Below are 20,591 nucleotides of genomic sequence, written 5' to 3' on the forward strand. Positions count from 1 at the left end.
TATATATATATTTTATTTTTTGCTTTGTCGCTCTCTCCCGCATTTGCAAGGTAGCGCAAGGAAACAGACGAAAGAAACGGCCAAACCCACCCCCATACACATGTATATACATACACCTCCACACACGCAAATATACATACCTATACATCTCAATGTACACATATATATACACACACAGACATATACATATATACACATGTACATAATTCATACTGTCTGCCTGTATTTATTCCCATCGCCACCTCGCCACACATGGAATAACATCCCCCTCATGTGTGCGAGGGAGCCCTAGGAAAAGACAACAAAGGCCCCATTCGTTCACACTCAGTCTCTAGCTGTCATGTAATAGTGCCTGAAACCACAGCTCCCTTTCCACATCCAGGCCGCACAAAACTTTCCATGGTTTACCCCACACACTTCACATGCCCCCCTTCAATCCAATGACAGCATGTTGACCCGATATACCACAGCATTCCAATTCCCTCTATTCCTTGCATGCCTTTCACCCTCCTGCATGTTCAGGCCCCAATCACTCAAAATCTTTTTCACTCCATCCTTCCACCTCCAATTTGGTCTCCCACTTCTAGTTCCCTCCACCTCTGACAAATTTATCCTCTTTGTCAATCTTTCCTCACTCATTCTCTCCATGTGACCAAACCATTTCAATACACCCTCTTTTGCACCCTCAACCACAATCTTTTTATTACCATGCATCTCTCTTCCCCTTTCATTACTTAATCAAACCACTTCACACCACATATTGTCCTCTATCATCTCATTTCCAACACATGCACCCTCCTCTGCACAACCCTATCTATAGCCCATGCCTCGCAACCATATAACATTGTTGGAACCATTATTCCTTCAAACAAACCCATTTTTGCTTTCCAAGATAATATTCTTGCCTTCCTCACATTCTTCAATAATCCCAGAACCTTTGCCCCCCCCTCACCCACCCAGTGACTCACTTCCACTTCCATGGTTCCATCCACTGTTAATTCCACTCCCAGATATCTAATAAACACCTCACCTCCTCCAGTTTTTCTCCATTCAAACTTACCTCCCAACTGTCTTGTCCCTCAACCCTACTGTACCTAATAACCTTGCTCTTATTCACATTCACTCTTACCTTTCTTCTTTCACACATTTTACAAAACTCAGTTACCAGCTTCTGCAGTTTCTCACACAAATCAGCCACCAGTGCTGTATCATCAGCAAACAACAACTGACTCACTTCCCAAGCCCTCTCATCCATAACAGACTGCATACTTGCCCCTCTCTCCAAAACTCTTGCGTTCACCTCCCTAACAACCCCATCCATAAAGAAATTAAACAATGGAGACCACGCACCCCTACCGCAAACCAAGATTCACTGGGAACCGATCACTTTCCTCTCTTCCTACACGTACACATGCCTTACATCCTCTATAAAAACTTTTCACTGCTTCTGGCAACTTGCCTCCCACACCATATACTTCTAGTACCTTCTACAAAGCATCTCTATCAACTCTATGACATGCCTTCTCCAGATCCAAAAATGCTACAAACAAATTCATTTGTTTTTCTAAGTATTTCTCACATACATTCTTCAAAGCAAACACCTGATCCACACATCCTCTACCACTTCTGAAACCACACTGCTCTTCCCTAATCTGATGCTCTGTACATGCCTTCACCCTCTCAATTAATACCCTCCCATATAATTCCCCAGGAATACTCAACAAACTTATAGCTCTGAAATTTGAACACTCACCTTTATTCACTTTCCCTTTGTATAATGGCACTATGCATGCATTCCACCAATCCCTAGGTACTTCACCATGAGCCATACATACATTGAGTATCCTCACCAACCAGTCAACAACACAGTCACCCCCCTTTTTGGTAAATTCTACTGCAATACCATCCAAGCCTGCCGCCTTGCCTGCATTCATCTTCCGCAAGGCTTTCACTACCTCTTTTCTGTTTACCAAGTCATTTTCCCTGACCCTCTCACTTTGAACACCACCTCGACCAAAACACCCTATATCTGCCACTCTTTCATCTAACACATTCAACAAACCTTCAAAATACTCACTTCATCTTCTCACATCACCACTACTTGTTATTACCTCCCCATTCACCCCCTTCACTGGTGTTCTCATTTGTTCTCTTGTCTTACGCACTTTATTTACCTCCTTCCAAAACATCTTTTTATGCTCCCTAAAATCTAACGATACTCTCTCACCCCAACTCTCATTTGCCCTCTTTTTCACCTCTTGCACCTTTCTCTTGACCTCCTCCCTCTTTCTTTTATACATCTCTCACTCATTTGCATAATTTCCCTGCAAAAATTGTCCAAATGCCTCTCTCTTCTCTTTCACTAATAATCTTACTTCCTCATCCCACCACTCACTACCCTTTCTAATCTGCCCACCTCTCACCTTTCTCATGCCACAAGCATCTTTTGCGGAAGGCATCACTGCTTCCCTAAATACATACCATTCCTCCCCCACTCCCCTTTTGTCCTTTGCTCTCACTTTTTTCCATTCTGCACTCAGTCTCTCCTGGTACTTCCTCACACAAGTCTCCTCCCCAAGCTCACTTACTCTCACCATTCTCTTCACCCCAACATTCTCTCCTCTTTCCTGAAAACCTCTACAAATTCTCATCTTCGCCTACACAAGATAATGATCAGACATCCCTCCAGTTGCACCTCTCAGTACATTAACATCCAAAAGTCTCTCTTTCACACGCCTATCAATTAACACATGATCCAATAATGCTCTCTGGCCATTTCTCCTACTTACGTACCTATACTTATGTATATTTCTCTTTTTAAACCAGGTATTCCCAATCACCAGTCCTTTTTCAGCACACAAATCTACAAGCTCTTCACCATTTCCATTTACAACACTCAACACCCCATGTACACCAATTATTCCCTCAGCTGCCACATTATGCACCTTAGCATTCAAGTCACTCATAACTATAATCCAGCCTCATACATCAAAACTGCTGACACACTCATTCAGCTGCTCCCAAAACACTTGCCTCTCATGATCTTTCTTCTCATGCCCAGGTGTATAGGCACCAATAATCACCCATCTCTCTCCATCTACTTTCAGTTTTACCCACATCAATCTAGAATTTACTTTCTTATGCTCTATCACATACTCCCACAACTCCTGTTTCAGGAGTAGTGTTACTCCTTCCTTTGCTCTTGTCCTCTCACCAACCCCTGACTTTACTCCCAAAACATTCCCAAACCACTCTTCCTCTTTACCCTTGAGCTTCATCTCACTCAGAGCCAAAACATCCAGGTTCCTTCCCTCAAATATACTACCTATCTCTCCTTTTTTCTCATCTTGGTTACATCCACACACATTTAGACACCCATGTTTAGACACTCATGTTATATTGATCTGTAATCATCGTATTTCCCTCTTTTGATACAATGTCATAAAAATTGTCTCCCCACACATATTCACTATCTTTTCTCCCCACACAATATGACACTGCACACACAGAACATATTCAAAACACTAAATTACTTAAAATATATTTTCACCAAGGTAAACTAAAGGAGAACAGTCTGAATAAAAAAAAAAAATGTCGATGAAATGGATAAAGGTCAGGTTAGGCGAAGTGATGGCATTTTTTAATATACAAATACATGATTGAAAATCCAGAACTCATAAATACAGTTTCATCTGTAAACTGGCCATAGTATTTCTACTGGTGAACTCTATGAGTTAATAATCCTGCAAAAATTCTACCGAGAAGACAGTTTAAGTCTCTGGAGTGGCCATTTCAACTGTTCAGCACTCCAGATTCCACCATCAACAGTAACATTCTGTATTTGGAGACTGTGACATCTATTTTCCTAATTTTGCCTCATATGCAATTAGGGTATCTCCAGCAAGACTAGTAAGGAGCCTCCAGTCTCTCATGATGCAAAATCTAATCATAATTTATTGTGAATTGCAGAGATTATAGAAACATGAGAAAGAAAGTTACACCCTTGAAGAAGTTAGGTAATGTTTGCAATGTGAGTACTTCAACAATTTACAGTCTCAGGGAGACAGCGACAAAGTATAAAAAAAAAAAAAAAAAAAAAAATTAAAGATATTAACATGTGTATAAGTAAGCATTAAGTTCTGCAAAACCATATATCAGTAATGTGGATCAAGTATATCTAAGTGGTTTTTTCAATATAGGAGTGAGGGGGGAAAGCTATCTCTGGACCAATAGTGACTGAATGGGACAAGTTGATCCATGAACTTAAAACACAAAAACCATAAATATTCTCAGGGATGGTTAACTGATATAAGTTATGGCATGCATACAAATGTTAAAAGTGTGGGTGAAAACTGCTGATCCTGAAGCTGTAGAAGACTACACTGCAGAAGACTACACTGTATAAGTTGCAAAAGTAGCTGATCAAAATCTGGGTGCTTACCAAACCTACATGGTATCCACAGTGTCTTGTCATGCCCATAAGACAGGATCTATCTCTACTATGGGTATATTTTTGCTTACATACATGTTTATTGCATGATATTGCATAATCATATCATAAATAATTTCAATCATGTTACATGGCTCATTCATCCATTGGATCTGTCTTGAGACCATCATTCTCATGACAAAATGATTCTGTGCCAGGTTCTGAATGACATTTCCAAAGAATTTAATGGGCTTACAAATATTTCTAAGGTTGTATTTCACCATGTATCCCCCTCACAAACTTATGAAAATGACATAAACAGCCTAGCCCAGAATCATTGCCTGTCATGAGACTAATAATGCTCAAATAAAACTATTGGATTCATGAACTACGTAACACTATCAAAGATACACGTAACAAAAATATGTAACATCATGTATGAAACATCCTTTTTCAGTTTTATTCTTACTTGTTTGCTGTTTCATGCATAAGTGCGATAGCATGAGGAACAGACAGAGAAAAGGCCTCCTTTGCTCACATATATGCATGAAAAACATACTTGCAATAGAGATATTCTTAGGAACAGAAAAGTGTGCAAACAGGACATACCAATTTTTGCTCTCCTATATGACTACCTCTCTTTCCACACATTCATGATTTCCCTCAGAACATGCTTCCTTTCAACTCCCCTATGGCTTACTTCACCCAAATTTTCTTCATTCAAACTTACATCCTGAGTAACCTATCCCTCTGCCCTCCTGAACCTAACAATTTTGCACGATGGCAGTATTGTAACCAATGAGGTTAGGAAGTGCTTCTACTAAGGTCTGGGCTTAAAAGTTGAGGAAAAAGTTTCGTATTTCTGTGCCTCAAAGGGGTATTCTAGTTTTCTGCAGTATCTACATGTCACCTTGCCTTCTAGTGGTGACCTTGCTATTACATCCTTAAATTGCAGCATTTTGCCATGTGCTATTCATCCACAAGCATTTTCATACAATACTTTCAGTGTACCATTGCCAGTGCCTTATATTACTGACCTCTCTGCAGCAATGATAGGAATGGTCTGTCCTTTTGCCTCATTTGGCATCTTCTGTTTTTTTGCCCTCTGACTGTATCCTTTGTTTTCTTTCCCTCTCTTCTCTTGTTCTTTCATAGCAGATGAATACTCTGCTGAATTCCACCATGTTTTTGAATTTCTTTGCCTGTCTCAGTTCCTCCCACCGAGATGACTAAATCAAATGTATCCATAATTGATCATCCTTTTGTCTTGATTATAACAACCAATTCTTCTACTTTACCACATAAATTGCATTTGGTGATTCTACAACCTATCGTAATCCTTTAACTATCTTTCTTCTTCCTTTCCCCTCTCCTCTTTATTTGGTGTATGTTCTTCATCTAGTTAAAAAATAATCAAAGATATGTCTGTTGAGCTCCCATTTAACTGATCTTTCTAATTCAAGTACCACCCATTTTTTAGCCAAGTCCATTAGCTTTGGTTTATCCACTTCTATGCCACTGGCATTTTCTATTATCTCCCTTTTTGGTAAAAAGCATGGATCCTATATGCTCTGCACTTTCCAGAAATTCTCATCTACTGGACCATAATTTTTGTTGATTGTTTTGTCTCTAAAAGTACATATTATTTCATTTACAGCTTCGCTCAGTGCCATGCACACCTTGGTTTCAATGTCCTCAGGTTCCTGTCCCACTGCATCAGTCATGTGAGCTCTACTGATGGGCATAGCTAAGTCTATGTAGTGCTTTTGACAGACTAGATATAGATGGTGGGTGGGTCCATAAATAAATCTGAAATATAATCAAAGGCATTATGATCCATTCAAGAACATATAAGATGTTCAGCTACAAGTATGTTATATCTGTGAGTTAGCTGCAACAGTGCATCCCTAGACATCTTACAGGTAGCCTTTGATGCATTCATGCTAAAGTGGTTGAATCTAATGCTAAATGTGATGTAAATTTTTTTTTTCTTTTTTTTTTGCCAGTCTCCCGCGTTTGCGAGGTAGCGCAAGGAAACAGACGAAAGAAATGGCCCAACCCACCCCCATACACATGTATATACATACGTCCACACACACAAATATACATACCTACACAGCTTTCCATGGTTTACCCCAGACGCTTCACATGCCCTGATTCAATCCACTGACAGCACGTCAACCCCGGTATACCACATCGATCCAATTCACTCTATTCCTTGCCCTCCTTTCACCCTCCTGCATGTTCAGGCCCCAATCACACAAAATCTTTTTCACTCCATCTTTCCACCTCCAATTTGGTCTCCCACTTCTCCTCGTTCCCTCCACCTCCGACACATATATCCTCTTGGTCAATCTTTCCTCACTCATTCTCTCCATGTGCCCAAACCATTTCAAAACACCCTCTTCTGCTCTCTCAACCACGCTCTTTTTATTTCCACACATCTCTCTTACCCTTACGTTACTTACTCGATCAAACCACCTCACACCACACATTGTCCTCAAACATCTCATTTCCAGCACATCCATCCTCCTGCGCACAACTCTATCCATAGCCCACGCCTCGCAACCATACAACATTGTTGGAACCACTATTCCTTCAAACATACCCATTTTTGCTTTCCGAGATAATGTTCTCGACTTCCACACATTCTTCAAGGCTCCCAGGATTTTTGCCCCCTCCCCCACCCTATGATCTACTTCCGCTTCCATGGTTCCATCCGCTGCCAGATCCACTCCCAGATATCTAAAACACTTCACTTCCTCCAGTTCCTCTCCATTCAAACTTACCTCCCAACTGACTTGACCCTCAACCCTATTGTACCTAATAACCTTGCTCTTATTCACATTTACTCTTAACTTTCTTCTTTCACACACTTTACCAAACTCAGTCACCAGCTTCTGCAGTTTCTCACATGAATCAGCCACCAGCGCTGTATCATCAGCGAACAACAACTGACTCACTTCCCAAGCTCTCTCATCCCTAACAGACTTCATACTTGCCCCTCTTTCCAAAACTCTTGCATTCACCTCCCTAACAACCCCATCCATAAACAAATTAAACAACCATGGAGACATCACACACCCCTGCCGCAAACCTACATTCACTGAGAACCAATCACTTTCCTCTATATGATGAAAATGTTACTTACAAACTTATATTATCTCTGGGTATCATGTTCTGAAAAGAAATGGCTTAAAAGCAGCAAGACCTACCAGCAAATGGTGAGAATTCATCATTTTGATCTCTGACATCCTGTCGTCGACGCTGTACCATCTTCTGCGCTCGCTGGCGGTACAGAATATAAACTTGATCCTCTAAAGTGCTGATTTCTGGGACCTGCCGGGAGAATACCTCTATTATTCAGTTTCTTTTAAGGGTTAATATTATAATGCATATAACTGGTTTTCATGACTATATCTCTTGATATGTTTCTGATAACTGTAAGACATTGCATTTTGGAGAAAGATGTATCATATATCAAATTGTCAGACACCACGTACAATTATTTGTGTTAAAGAGTACTGTCTAAAACAGAAAATCCTCTACATGCTACAGTAAGCTGATGTTCTCCCATTCTTATATATTTCCATGCATGATCTTCCTGTTCCATATTCTAAATTTAGTCTTGGCTCCATCCAGTATGCTACCTTCCAAAGATACATGTAACTCATTCTTACTGAAATTGCTCATTCAATTAATGTTAACATCTTAAAACACACAATCAATCATCCCCTTTCCCTTATTTCTATACATCCTTTGAACCTATCTTCAGTTTTTCCCTAAACCTTACATTGGACTTTTTTCAAATCTTATGAAAATATTTGCAATTACCCAGACTTTTCCCACCAGTCCACACCCACATACAAAGTACAACCTTTCCGACTACTTCCAGTGCAGTTTACTACACAATTAATACCTTTAAAATAAATACCTACCCTTTTCACATCTCCATCCTATTCATTTGAAATATGATGGATTCAGTTAAGGAGGAATGAAGTAAATTTGTAACAGTAACTGCAAAATGAAAAAATTTCTCCTAATGGCTTTCTTTCTCTTGCTGACAGCATCATTTTATGGTTTGGTGCATGTTCTCTAATTTGAAAAATTCTAATATTACAATATACAATCATATATATGATTTGAATTCATGTTCTATCAATTCATCATTCCCCTAATTAATTTTCCTTATAAAGAGTCCTCTTCTTTAAAAATATAAATAATCAAATTTCCTATGTATGTAGACAGTAACTCAGTTCACTGTGTAATGTGCAATCTACATCACAGAAAAGTTTTCTTTAAATAATTTTAGTACTATGGTAGGATCTCTAGAGTTAGGATGTCTGGAGATGTAAAGTAAGGAGCATTTGGGGAAGAGTCTAAATGTGCCCTTCTTACTTCTAAAAACAAAAATATCAGTAAACTGGGATAAAAGTGTTTCATTGCAGGGGCTTTTACCTTAACAATGAAAAATCCTCAAAATGCTATACTTGTGCTCCTAGAAAAGTTTGTGTGTCTCGAAAATGCATATTAGGATTAAACATCATCATATGCATCTATTTCTATGTAACACCATTGGAAATATCTACCATGGTCCCTTGACCAGGCACTATGATGACTGAAAGAAAAAGGCTTCTAAATAGTTTACAGTAGGATTGTGGGTTTTTTTACCATGTTAGTGATGCATATGAATGATCATACATGAAAAAATGTAGGGTCAGCTTAAAAAACTAAATGATAACTTAAGTACTATCAAGGAATGATAGGTCTGTGCTATGGACAAATTTTTTTTCATCTTTAAACTTGTTTACCATTTCCCACATTAATGAGGTAGTGCCAAGAACAGATGAACAAAAGGCATCACTTCCTTATATCCATTCACTAATTGTCATATGTGATGGAACTCCCTATCCAAAACCAGGCCCAAAAGACCTTTCTATGGATTTTCCAGGATGCTTCAAATGCATGTCACCCCTTTTATACCACATCAATCCAATTCACTCTTTCTCCAGTGCTAAATAATATAACCTTGCTTTCACCCACATTTACTCTCAACTTTCTCCTTTCACACACTCTCTCAAGCTCAGGCACCAACTTTTGCATTTTCAAACTCAAGTCTGCCACCAGTGACACGTCATCATCAAAGAACAACAGCCTCATTTCCCAAGCTCCTTCACCCCTACAGGCAATATACTAATCCATTTCTCCAAATATGAGGTTCTTAATGCCTAAAGGCTTCACCAGCATCATCATCAGCCTAAAGGCTTCACCAGCATCATCATCACAGATGATTTGATCAGAAGAAGGTTCTTCAATATCTTGATGTACAAGTGAAATGGTTGGGATTTCATGTTCCCTAAAGAACATGGCTAAAAATGCTATGAGAAGATTATATCCATGAGCACAACACACTGACGAGATGTCATCACATGGTAATGTGTCTCTAAAAGCTACTCCCAACTCCTTCAACAAGGCACCACGATACGTGTGAAGGAAACATTTGTGCAATGCAAATTAACAAAAAAAAAAAAAAATCCACATTCCTTGATTTACTATTTATCTATTATACTTAATCCTGTTTCCTGAGTCATCAAGGTAGCACCAAGAAACAAAAAATAGCCCATCCACTCTTATACACACATATATACATAAATGCCCATACATACATATATACATACATTGTTTTTTGCTTTGTCGCCGTCTCCCATGTTAGCGAGGTAGCTCAAGGAAACAGACGAAAAAGTGGCCCAACCCACCCACATACACATGTATATACATACATGTCCACACACGCAAATATACATACCTATACATCTCAGCGTATACATATACATACAAACACAGACATATACATATATACACATGTACATAATTCATAATGTCTGCCCTTATTCATTCCAATCGCCACCCCGCCACACATGAAACGAAAACCCCTTCCCTCCCCATGTACGTGAGGCAGCGCTAGGAGAAGACAACAAAGACCACATTCATTCACACTCAGTCTCTAGCTGTCATGTATAATCCACTGAAACCACAGCTCCCTTTCCACAACCAGGCCACACAGAACCTTCCATGGTTTACCCCAGATGCTTCACATGCCCAGGTTCAATCCATTGACATAGAGAAAATGAGGGAGGAAAGATTGACAAAAAGGATATCGTAGAAGGCGACTAAAAGGGGAGGGAGTGGGGGGCTGGAAATCCTCCCCTCTCGTTTTTTTTTTTTTTTTTTTCAATTTTCCAAAAGAAGGAACAGAGAATTGGGCCAGGTGAGGGTATTCCCTCAAAGGCCCAGTCCTCTGTTCTTAACGCTACCTCGCTAATGTGGGAAATGGCGAATAGTTTGAAAGAAAGAAAAAGATATATATATTTATTTATATTTTATTATTATACTTTGTCGCTGTCTCCCGCGTTTGCGAAGTAGTGCAAGGAAACAGACGAAAGAAATGGCCCAACCCCCCCCCCCATACACATGTATATACATACGTCCACACACGCAAATATACATACCTACACAGCTTTCCATGGTTTACCCCAGACGCTTCACATGCCTTGATTCAATCCATCGACAGCACGTCAACCCCGGTATACCACATCGCTCCAATTCACTCTATTCCTTGCCCTCCTTTCACCCTCCTGCATGTTCAGGCCCCGATCACACAAAATCTTTTTCACTCCATCTTTCCACCTCCAATTTGGTCTCCCTCTTCTCCTCGTTCCCTCCACCTCCGACACGTACATCCTCTTGGTCAATCTTTCCTCACTCATTCTCTCCATGTGCCCAAACCACTTCAAAACACCATCTTCTGCTCTCTCAACCACGCTCTTTTTATTTCCACACATCTCTCTTACCCTTACGTTACTCACTCGATCAAACCACCTCACACCACACATTGTCCTCAAACATCTCATTTCCAGCACATCCATCCTCCTGCGCACAACTCTATCCATAGCCCACGCCTCGCAACCATACAACATTGTTGGAACCACTATTCCTTCAAACATACCCATTTTTGCTTTCGGAGATAATGTTCTCGACTTCCACACATTCTTCAAGGCCCCCAGAATTTTCGCCCCCTCCCCCACCCTATGATCCACTTCCACTTCCATGGTTCCATCCGCTGCCAGATCGACTCCCAGATATCTAAAACACTTCACTTCCTCCAGTTTTTCTCCATTCAAACTCACCTCCCAATTGACTTGACCCTCAACCCTACTGTACCTAATAACCTTGCTCTTATTCACATTTACTCTTAACATCACACCCCTGCCGCAAACCTACATTCACTGAGAACCAATCACTTTCCTCTCTTCCTACACGTACACATGCCTTACATCCTCGATAAAAACTTTTCACTGCTTCTAACAACTTTCCTCCCACACCATATATTCTTAATACCTTCCACAGAGCATCTCCATCAACTCTATCATATGCCTTCTCCAGATCCATAAATGCTACATACAAATCCATTTGCCTTTTCTAAGTATTTCTCACATACATTCTTCAAAGCAAACACCTGATCCACACATCCTCTACCACTTCTGAAACCACACTGCTCTTCCCCAATCTGATGCTCTGTACATGCCTTCACCCTCTCAATCAATACCCTCCCATATAATTTACCAGGAATACTCAACAAACTTATACCTCTGGAATTTGAGCACTCACTCTTATCCCCTTTGCCTTTGTACAATGGCACTATGCACGCATTTCGCCAATCCTCAGGCACCTCACCATGAGTCATACATACATTAAATAACCTTACCAACCAGTCAACAATACAGTCACCCCCTTTTTTAATAAATTCCACTGCAATACCATCCAAACCTGCTGCCTTGCCGGCTTTCATCTTCCGCAAAGCTTTCACTACCTCTTCTCTGTTTACCAAATCATTTTCCCTAACCCTCTCACTTTGCACACCACCTCGACCAAAACACCCTATATCTGCCACTCTATCATCAAACACATTCAACAAACCTTCAAAATACTCCATCTTCTCACATCACCACTACTTGTTATCACCTCCCCATTTGCGCCCTTCACTGAAGTTCCCATTTGCTCCCTTGTCTTACACACTTTATTTACCTGTTTCCAGAACATCTTTTTATTCTCCCTAAAATTTAATGATACTCTCTCACCCCAACTCTCATTTGCCCTTTTTTTCATCTCTTGCACCTTTCTCTTGACCTCCTGTCTCTTTCTTTTATACATCTCCCACTCAATTGCATTTTTTCCCTGCAAAAATCGTCCAAATGCCTCTCTCTTCTCTTTCACAAAAAAAATATATATATATATATATATATATATATATATATATATATATATATATATATATATATATATATATATATATATATATTTTTTTTTTGTGAAAGAGAAGAGAGAGGCATTTGGACGATTTATGTATATATTATCATTTTTCTTTTTTCTTTCAAACTATTCGCCATTTCCCGCATTAGCGAGGTAGCGTTAAGAACAGAGGACTGGGCCTTTGAGAGAATACCCTCACCTGGCCCAATTCTCTGTTTCTTCTTTTGGAAAATTAAAAAAAAAAAACGAGAGGGGAGGATTTCCAGCCCCCCGCTCCCTCCCCTTTTAGTCGCCTTCTACGACACGCAGGGAATACGTGGGAAGTATTCTTAATCCCCTATCCCCAGGGATATGTATATATATATATATATATATATATATATATATATATATATATATATATATATATATATATATATATATATATATATGCATATATATATATATATATATATATATATATATATATATATATATATATATATATATATATATATATATATATATACATATGCATATATATATATATATATATATATATATATATATATATATATATATATATATATATATGATCCACTTCCGCTTCCATGGTTCCATCCGCTGCCAGATCCACTCCCAGATATCTAAAACACTTCACTTCCTCCAGTTTTTCTCCATTCAAACTCACCTCCCAATTGACTTGACCCTCAACCCTACTGTACCTAATAACCTTGCTCTTATTCACATTTACTCTTAACTTTCTTCTTCCACACACTTTACCAAACTCAGTCACCAGCTTCTGCAGTTTCTCACATGAATCAGCCACCAGCGCTGTATCATCAGCGAACAACAACTGACTCACTTCCCAAGCTCTCTCATCCCCAACAGACTTCATACTTGCCCCTCTTTCCAAAACTCTTGCATTTACCTACCTAACAACCCCATCCATAAACAAATTAAACAACCATGGAGACATCACACACCCTTGCCGCAAACCTACATTCACTGAGAACCAATCACTTTCCTCTCTTCCTACACATACACATGCCTTACATCCTCGATAACAAAAAAATAATATAATATATATATATATATATATATATATATATATATATATATATATATATATATATATATATATATTTTTTTTTTGCTTTGTCGCTGTCTCCCGCGTTTGTGAGGTAGCGCAAGGAAACAGACGAAAGAAATGGCCCAACCCACCCCCATACACATGTATATACATACGTCCTCACACGCAACTATACATACCTACACAGCTTTCCATGGTTTACTCCAGACGCTTCATATGCCCTGATTCAATCCACTGACAGCAAGTCAACCCCGGTATACCACATCGATCCAATTCACTCTATTCCTTGCCCTCCTTTCACCCTCCTGCATGTTCAGGCCCCGATCACACAAAATCTTTTTCACTCCATCTTTCCACCTCCAATTTGGTCTCCCACTTCTCCTCATTCCCTCCACCTCCGACACATATATCCTCTTGGTCAATCTTTCCTCACTCATTCTCTCCATGTGCCCAAACCATTTCAAAACACCCTCTTCTGCTCTCTCAACCACGCTTTTTATTTCCACACGTCTCTCTTACCCTTACGTTACTTACTCGATCAAACCACCTCACACCACACATTCTCCTTAAACATCTCATTTCCAGCACATCCATCCTCCTGCACACAACTCTATCCATAGGCCATGCCTCGCAACCATACAACATTGTTGGAACCACTATTCCTTCAAACATACCCATTTTTGCTTTCCGAGATAATGTTCTCGATTTCCACACATTCTTCAAGGCTCCCAGGATTTTCGCCCCCTTCCCCACCCTATGATCCACTTCCGCTTCCATGGTTCCATCCGCCGCCAGATCCACTCCCAGATATCTAAAACACTTTACTTCCTCCAGTTCCTCTCCATTCAAACTTACCTCCCAATTGACTTGACCCTCAACATTACTGTACCTAATAACCTTGCTCTTATTCACATTTACTCTTAACTTTCTTCTTTCACACACTTTACCAAACTCAGTCACCAGCTTCTGCAGTTTCTCACATGAATCAGCCACCAGCGCTGTATCATCAGCGAACAACAACTGACTCACTTCCCAAGCTCTCTCATCCCCAAGACTTCATACTTGCCCCTCTTTCCAAAACTCTTGCATTCACCTCCCTAACAACTGCATCCATAAACAAATTAAACAACCATGGAGACATCACACACCCCTGCCGCAAACCTACATTCACTGAGAACCAATCACTTTCCTCTCTTCCTACACGTACACATGCCTTACATCCTCGATAAAAACTTTTCACTGCTTCTAACAACTTGCCTCCCACACCATATATTCTTAATACCTTCCACAGAGCATCTCTGTCAACTCTATCATATGCCTTCTCCAGATCCATAAATGCTACATACAAATCCATCTGCTTTTCTAAGTATTTCTCACATACATTCTTCAAAGCAAACACCTGATCCACACATACTCTACCACTTCTGAAACCACACTGCTCTTCCCCAATCTGATGCTCTGTACATGCCTTCACCCTCTCAATCAATACCCTCCCATATAATTTACCAGGAATACTCAACAAACTTATACCTCTGTAATTTGAGCACTCACTCTTATCCCCTTTGCCTTTGTACAATGGCACTATGCACGCATTCCGCCAATCCTCAGGCACCTCACCATGAGTCATACATACATTAAATAACCTTACCAACCAGTCAATAATACAGTCACCCCTTTTTTAATATAATTCCACTGCAATACCATCCAAACCTGCTGCCTTGCCGGCTTTCATCTTCCGCAAAGCTTTTACTACCTCTTCTCTGTTTACCAAATCATTTTCCCTAACCCTCTCACTTTGCACACCACCTCGACCAAAACACCCTATATCTGCCACTCTATCATCAAACACATTCAACAAACCTTCAAAATACTCACTCCATCTCCTTCTCACATCACCATTACTTGTCATCACCTCCCCATTTGCGCCCTTCACTGAAGTTCCCATTTGCTCCCTTGTCTTACGCACTTTATTTACCTGTTTCCAGAACATCTTTTTATTCTCCCTAAAATTTAATGATACTCTCTCACCCCAACTCTCATTTGCCCTCTTTTTCACCTCTTGCACCTTTCTCTTGACCTCCTGTCGCTTTCTTTTATACATCTCCCACTCAATTGCATTTTTTCCCTGCAAAAATCGTCCAAATGCCTCTCTCTTCTCTTTCACTAATAATCTTACTTCTTCATCCCACCATTCACTACCCTTTCTAATCAACCCACCTACATATATATATTTTTTTTTTTTTTTTTTTTTTTACTTTGTCGCTGTCTCCCGCGTTTGCGAGGTAGCGCAAGGAAACAGACAAAAGAAATGGCCCAACCCCCCCATACACATGTATATACATACGTACACACACGCAAATATACATACCTACACAGCTTTCCATGGTTTACCCCAGACGCTTCACATGCCCTGATTCAATCCACTGACAGCACGTCAAAACGGTATACCACATCGCTCCAATTCACTCTATTCCTTGCCCTCCTTTCACCCTCCTGCATGTTCAGGCCCCGATCACACAAAATCTTTTTCACTCCATCTTTCCACCTCCAATTTGGTCTCCCTCTTCTCCTTGCTCCCTCCACCTCCGACACATATATCCTCTTGGTCAATCTTTCTTCACTCATCCTTTCCATGTGCCCAAACCACTTCAAAACACCCTCTTCTGCTCTCTCAACCACGCTCTTTTTATTTCCACACATCTCTCTTACCCTTGCGTTACTCACTCGATCAAACCACCTCACACCACACATTGTCCTCAAACATCTCATTTCCAGCACATCCATCCTCCTGCGCACAACTCTATCCATAGCCCACGCCTCACAACCATACAACATTGTTGGAACCACTATTCCTTCAAACATACCCATTTTTGCTTTCCGAGATAATGTTCTCGACTTCCACACATTCTTCAAGGCCCCCAGAATTTTCGCCCCCTCCCCCACCCTATGATCCACTTCCGCTTCCATGGTTCCATCCGCTGCCAGATCCACTCCCAGATATCTAAAACACTTCACTTCCTCCAGTTTTTCTCCATTCAAACTCACCTCCCAATTGACTTGACCCTCAACCCTACTGTACCTAATAACCTTGCTCTTATTCACATTTACTCTTAACTTTCTTCTTCCACACACTTTACCAAACTCAGTCACCATATATATATATATATATATTTTGCTTTGTCGCTGTCTCCCACGTTAGCAAGGTAGTGCAAGGAAATGGACAAAAGAATGGCCCAACCCACCCACATACACATGTATATACATACACGTCCACACACGCAAATATACATACCTATACATCTCAATGTATATATATATATATATATATATATATATATATATATATATATATATTATCCCAGGGGATACGGGATTAAGAATACTTCCCACGTATTCCCTGCGTGTCGTAGAAGGCGACTAAAAGGGGAGGGAGCGGGGTGCTGGAAATCCTCCCCTCTCGTTATTTTTTTCACTTTCCAAAAGAAGGAACAGAGGGAGCCAGGTGAAGATATTCCAAAAAAGGCCCAGTCCTCTGTTCTTAACGCTACCTCACTAACGCGGAAAATGGCGAATACTTTAAAAGAAAGAAAAAGATATATATATATATATATATATATATATACAGAATGGAAAAAGGTGAGAACAATGGAAGTAAGGGGAGTGGGGGAGGAATGGGATGTATTTAGGGAATCAGTGATGGATTGCGCAAATGATGCTTGTGGCATGAGAAGAGTGGGAGGTGGGTTGATTAGAAAGGGTAGTGAGTGGTGGGATGAAGAAGTAAGAGTATTAGTGAAAGAGAAGAGAGAGGCATTTGGACGATTTTTGCAGGGAAAAAATGCAATTGAGTGGGAGAAGTATAAAAGAAAGAGACAGGAGGTCAAGAAAAAGGTGCAAGAGGTGAAAAAAAGGGCAAATGAGAGTTGGAGTGAGAGAGTATCATTAAATTTTAGGGAGAATAAAAAGATGTTCTGGAAGGAGGTAAATAAAGTGCGTAAGACAAGGGAGCAAATGGGAACTTCAGTGAAGGGCGCAAATGGGGAGGTGATAACAAGTAGTGGTGATGTGAGGAGATGGAGTGAGTATTTTGAAGGTTTGTTGAATGTGTTGATGATAGAGTGGCAGATATAGGGTGTTTTGGTCGAGGTGGTGTGCAAAGTGAGAGGGTTAGGGAAAATGATTTGGTAAACAGAGAAGAGGTAGTGAAAGCTTTGCGGAAGATGAAAGCCAGCAAGGCAGCAGGTTTGGATGGTATTGCAGTGGAATTTATTAAAAAAGGGGGTGACTGTATTGTTGACTGGTTGGTAAGGTTATTTAATGTATGTATGACTCATGGTGAGGTGCCTGAGGATTGGCGGAATGCGTGCATAGTGCCATTGTACAAAGGGAAAGGGGATAAGAATGAGTGCTCAAATTACAGAGGTATAAGTTTGTTGAGTATTCCTGGTAAATTATATGGGAGGGTATTGATTGAGAGGGTGAAGGCATGTACAGAGCATCAGATTGGGGAAGAGCAGTGTGGTTTCAGAAGTGGTAGAGGATGTGTGGATCAGGTGTTTGCTTTGAAGAATGTATGTGAGAAATACTTAGAAAAGAAAATGGATTTGTATGTAGCATTTATGGATCTGGAGAAGGCATATGATAGAGTTGACAGGGATGCTCTGTGGAAGGTATTAAGAATATATGCGCAAGGTAGCGCAAGGAAACAGACGAAAGAAATGGCCCAACCCACCCCCATACACATGTATATAGATAAACATCCACACACGCAAATATACATACCTACACAGCTTTCCATGGTTTACCCCAGACGCTTCACATGCCCTGATTCAATCCACTGACAGCACGTCAACCCCGGTATACCACATCGATCCAATTCACTCTATTCCTTGCCCTCTTTTCACCCTCCTGCATGTTCAGGTCCCGATCACACAAAATCTTTTTCACTCCATCTTTCCACCTCCAATTTGGTCTCCCACTTCTCCTCGTTCCCTCCACCTCCGACACATATATCCTCTTCGTTAATCTTTCCTCACTCATTCTCTCCATGTGCCCAAACCATTTCAAAACACCCTCTTCTGCTCTCTCAACCACACTCTTTTTATTTCCACACATCTCTCTTACCCTTACGTTACTTACTCGATCAAACCACCTTACACCACACATTCTCCTCAAACATCTCATTTCCAGCACATCCATCCTCCTGCGCACAACTCTATCCATAGCCCACGCCTCGCAACCATACAACATTGTTGGAACCACTATTCCTTCAAACATACTCATTTTTGCTTTCCGAGATAATGATTTCGACTTCCACCCATTCTTCAAGGCTCCCAGGATTTTCGCCCCCTCCCCCACCCTATGATCCACTTCCGCTTCCATGGTTCCATCCGCTGCCAGATCCACTCCCAGATATCTAAAACACTTTAGTTCCTCCAGTTTTTCTCCGTTCAAACTTACCTCCCAATTGACAAATCTATATATATATATATATATATATACATGGGGTGTTCAGTGTTGTAAATGGAAATGGTGAAGAGCTTGTAGATTTATGTGCTGAAAAAGGACTGATGATTGGGAATACCTGGTTTAAAAAGCGAGATATATATAAGTATACTTATGTAAGTAGGAGAGATGGCCAGAGAGCGTTATTGGATTACGTGTTAATTGACAGGCGTGCAAAAGAGAGACTTTTGGATGTTAATGTGCTGAGAGGTGCAACTGGAGGGATGTCTGATCATTATCTTGTGGAGGCTAAGGTGAAGATTTGTATGGGTTTTCAGAAAAGAAGAGTGAATGTTGGGGTGAAGAGGGTGGTGAGAGTAAGTGAGCTTGAGAAGGAGACCTGTGTGAGGAAGTACCAGGAGAGACTGAGTACAGAATGGAAAAAGGTGAGAACAATGGAAGCAAGGGGAGTGGGGGAGGAATGGGATGTATTTAGGGAATCAGTGATGGATTGCACAAAAGATGCTTGTGGCATGAGAAGAGTGGGAGGTGGGTTGATTAGAAAGGGTAGTGAGTGGTGGGATGAAGAAGTAAGAGTATTAGTGAAAGAGAAGAGAGAGGCATTTGGACGATTTTTGCAGGGAAAAAATGCAATTGAGTGGGAGATGTATAAAAGAAAGAGACAGGAGGTCAAGAGAAAGGTGCAAGAGGTGAAAAAAAGGGCAAATGAGAGTTGGGGTGAGAGAGTATCATTAAATTTTAGGGAGAATAAAAAGATGTTCTGGAAGGAGGTAAATAAAGTGCGTAAGACAAGGGAGCAAATGGGAACTTCAGTGAAGGGCGCAAATGGGGAGGTGATAACAAGTAGTGGTGATGTGAGAAGCAGATGGAGTGAGTATTTTGAAGGTTTGTTGAATGTGTTTGATGATAGAGTGGCAGATATAGGGTGTTTTGGTCGAGGTGGTGTGCAAAGTGAGAGGGTTAGGGAAAATGATTTGGTAAACAGAGAAGAGGTAGTGAAAGCTTTGCGGAAGATGAAAGCCGGCAAGGCAGCAGGTTTGGATGGTATTGCAGTGGAATTTATTAAAAAAGGGGGTGACTGTATTGTTGACTGGTTGGTAAGGTTATTTAATGTATGTATGACTCATGGTGAGGTGCCTGAGGATTGGCGGAATGCGTGCATAGTGCCATTGTACAAAGGCAAAGGGGATAAGAGTGAGTGCTCAAATTACAGAGGTATAAGTTTGTTGAGTATTCCTGGTAAATTATATGGGAGGGTATTGATTGAGAGGGTCAAGGCATGTACAGAGCATCAGATTGGGGAAAAGCAGTGTG

General features: G+C 40.5%; 1 protein-coding gene across 1 annotated transcript in view; it reads right to left on the reverse strand.

Annotated features, from left to right (window-relative positions):
• The window catches only part of LOC139749894 (PAX3- and PAX7-binding protein 1), a 393,872-nt gene that overhangs the window by 175,504 nt on the left and 197,777 nt on the right, over window positions 1-20,591 (reverse strand). The window contains 1 exon segment of the mRNA XM_071664284.1: window positions 7,645-7,768. Coding sequence (XP_071520385.1) covers window positions 7,645-7,768 — 124 coding nt within the window.

This window comes from Panulirus ornatus, chromosome 8 (assembly GCF_036320965.1).
Source record: "Panulirus ornatus isolate Po-2019 chromosome 8, ASM3632096v1, whole genome shotgun sequence".
Taxonomy (NCBI): Eukaryota; Metazoa; Arthropoda; class Malacostraca; order Decapoda; family Palinuridae; genus Panulirus; species Panulirus ornatus.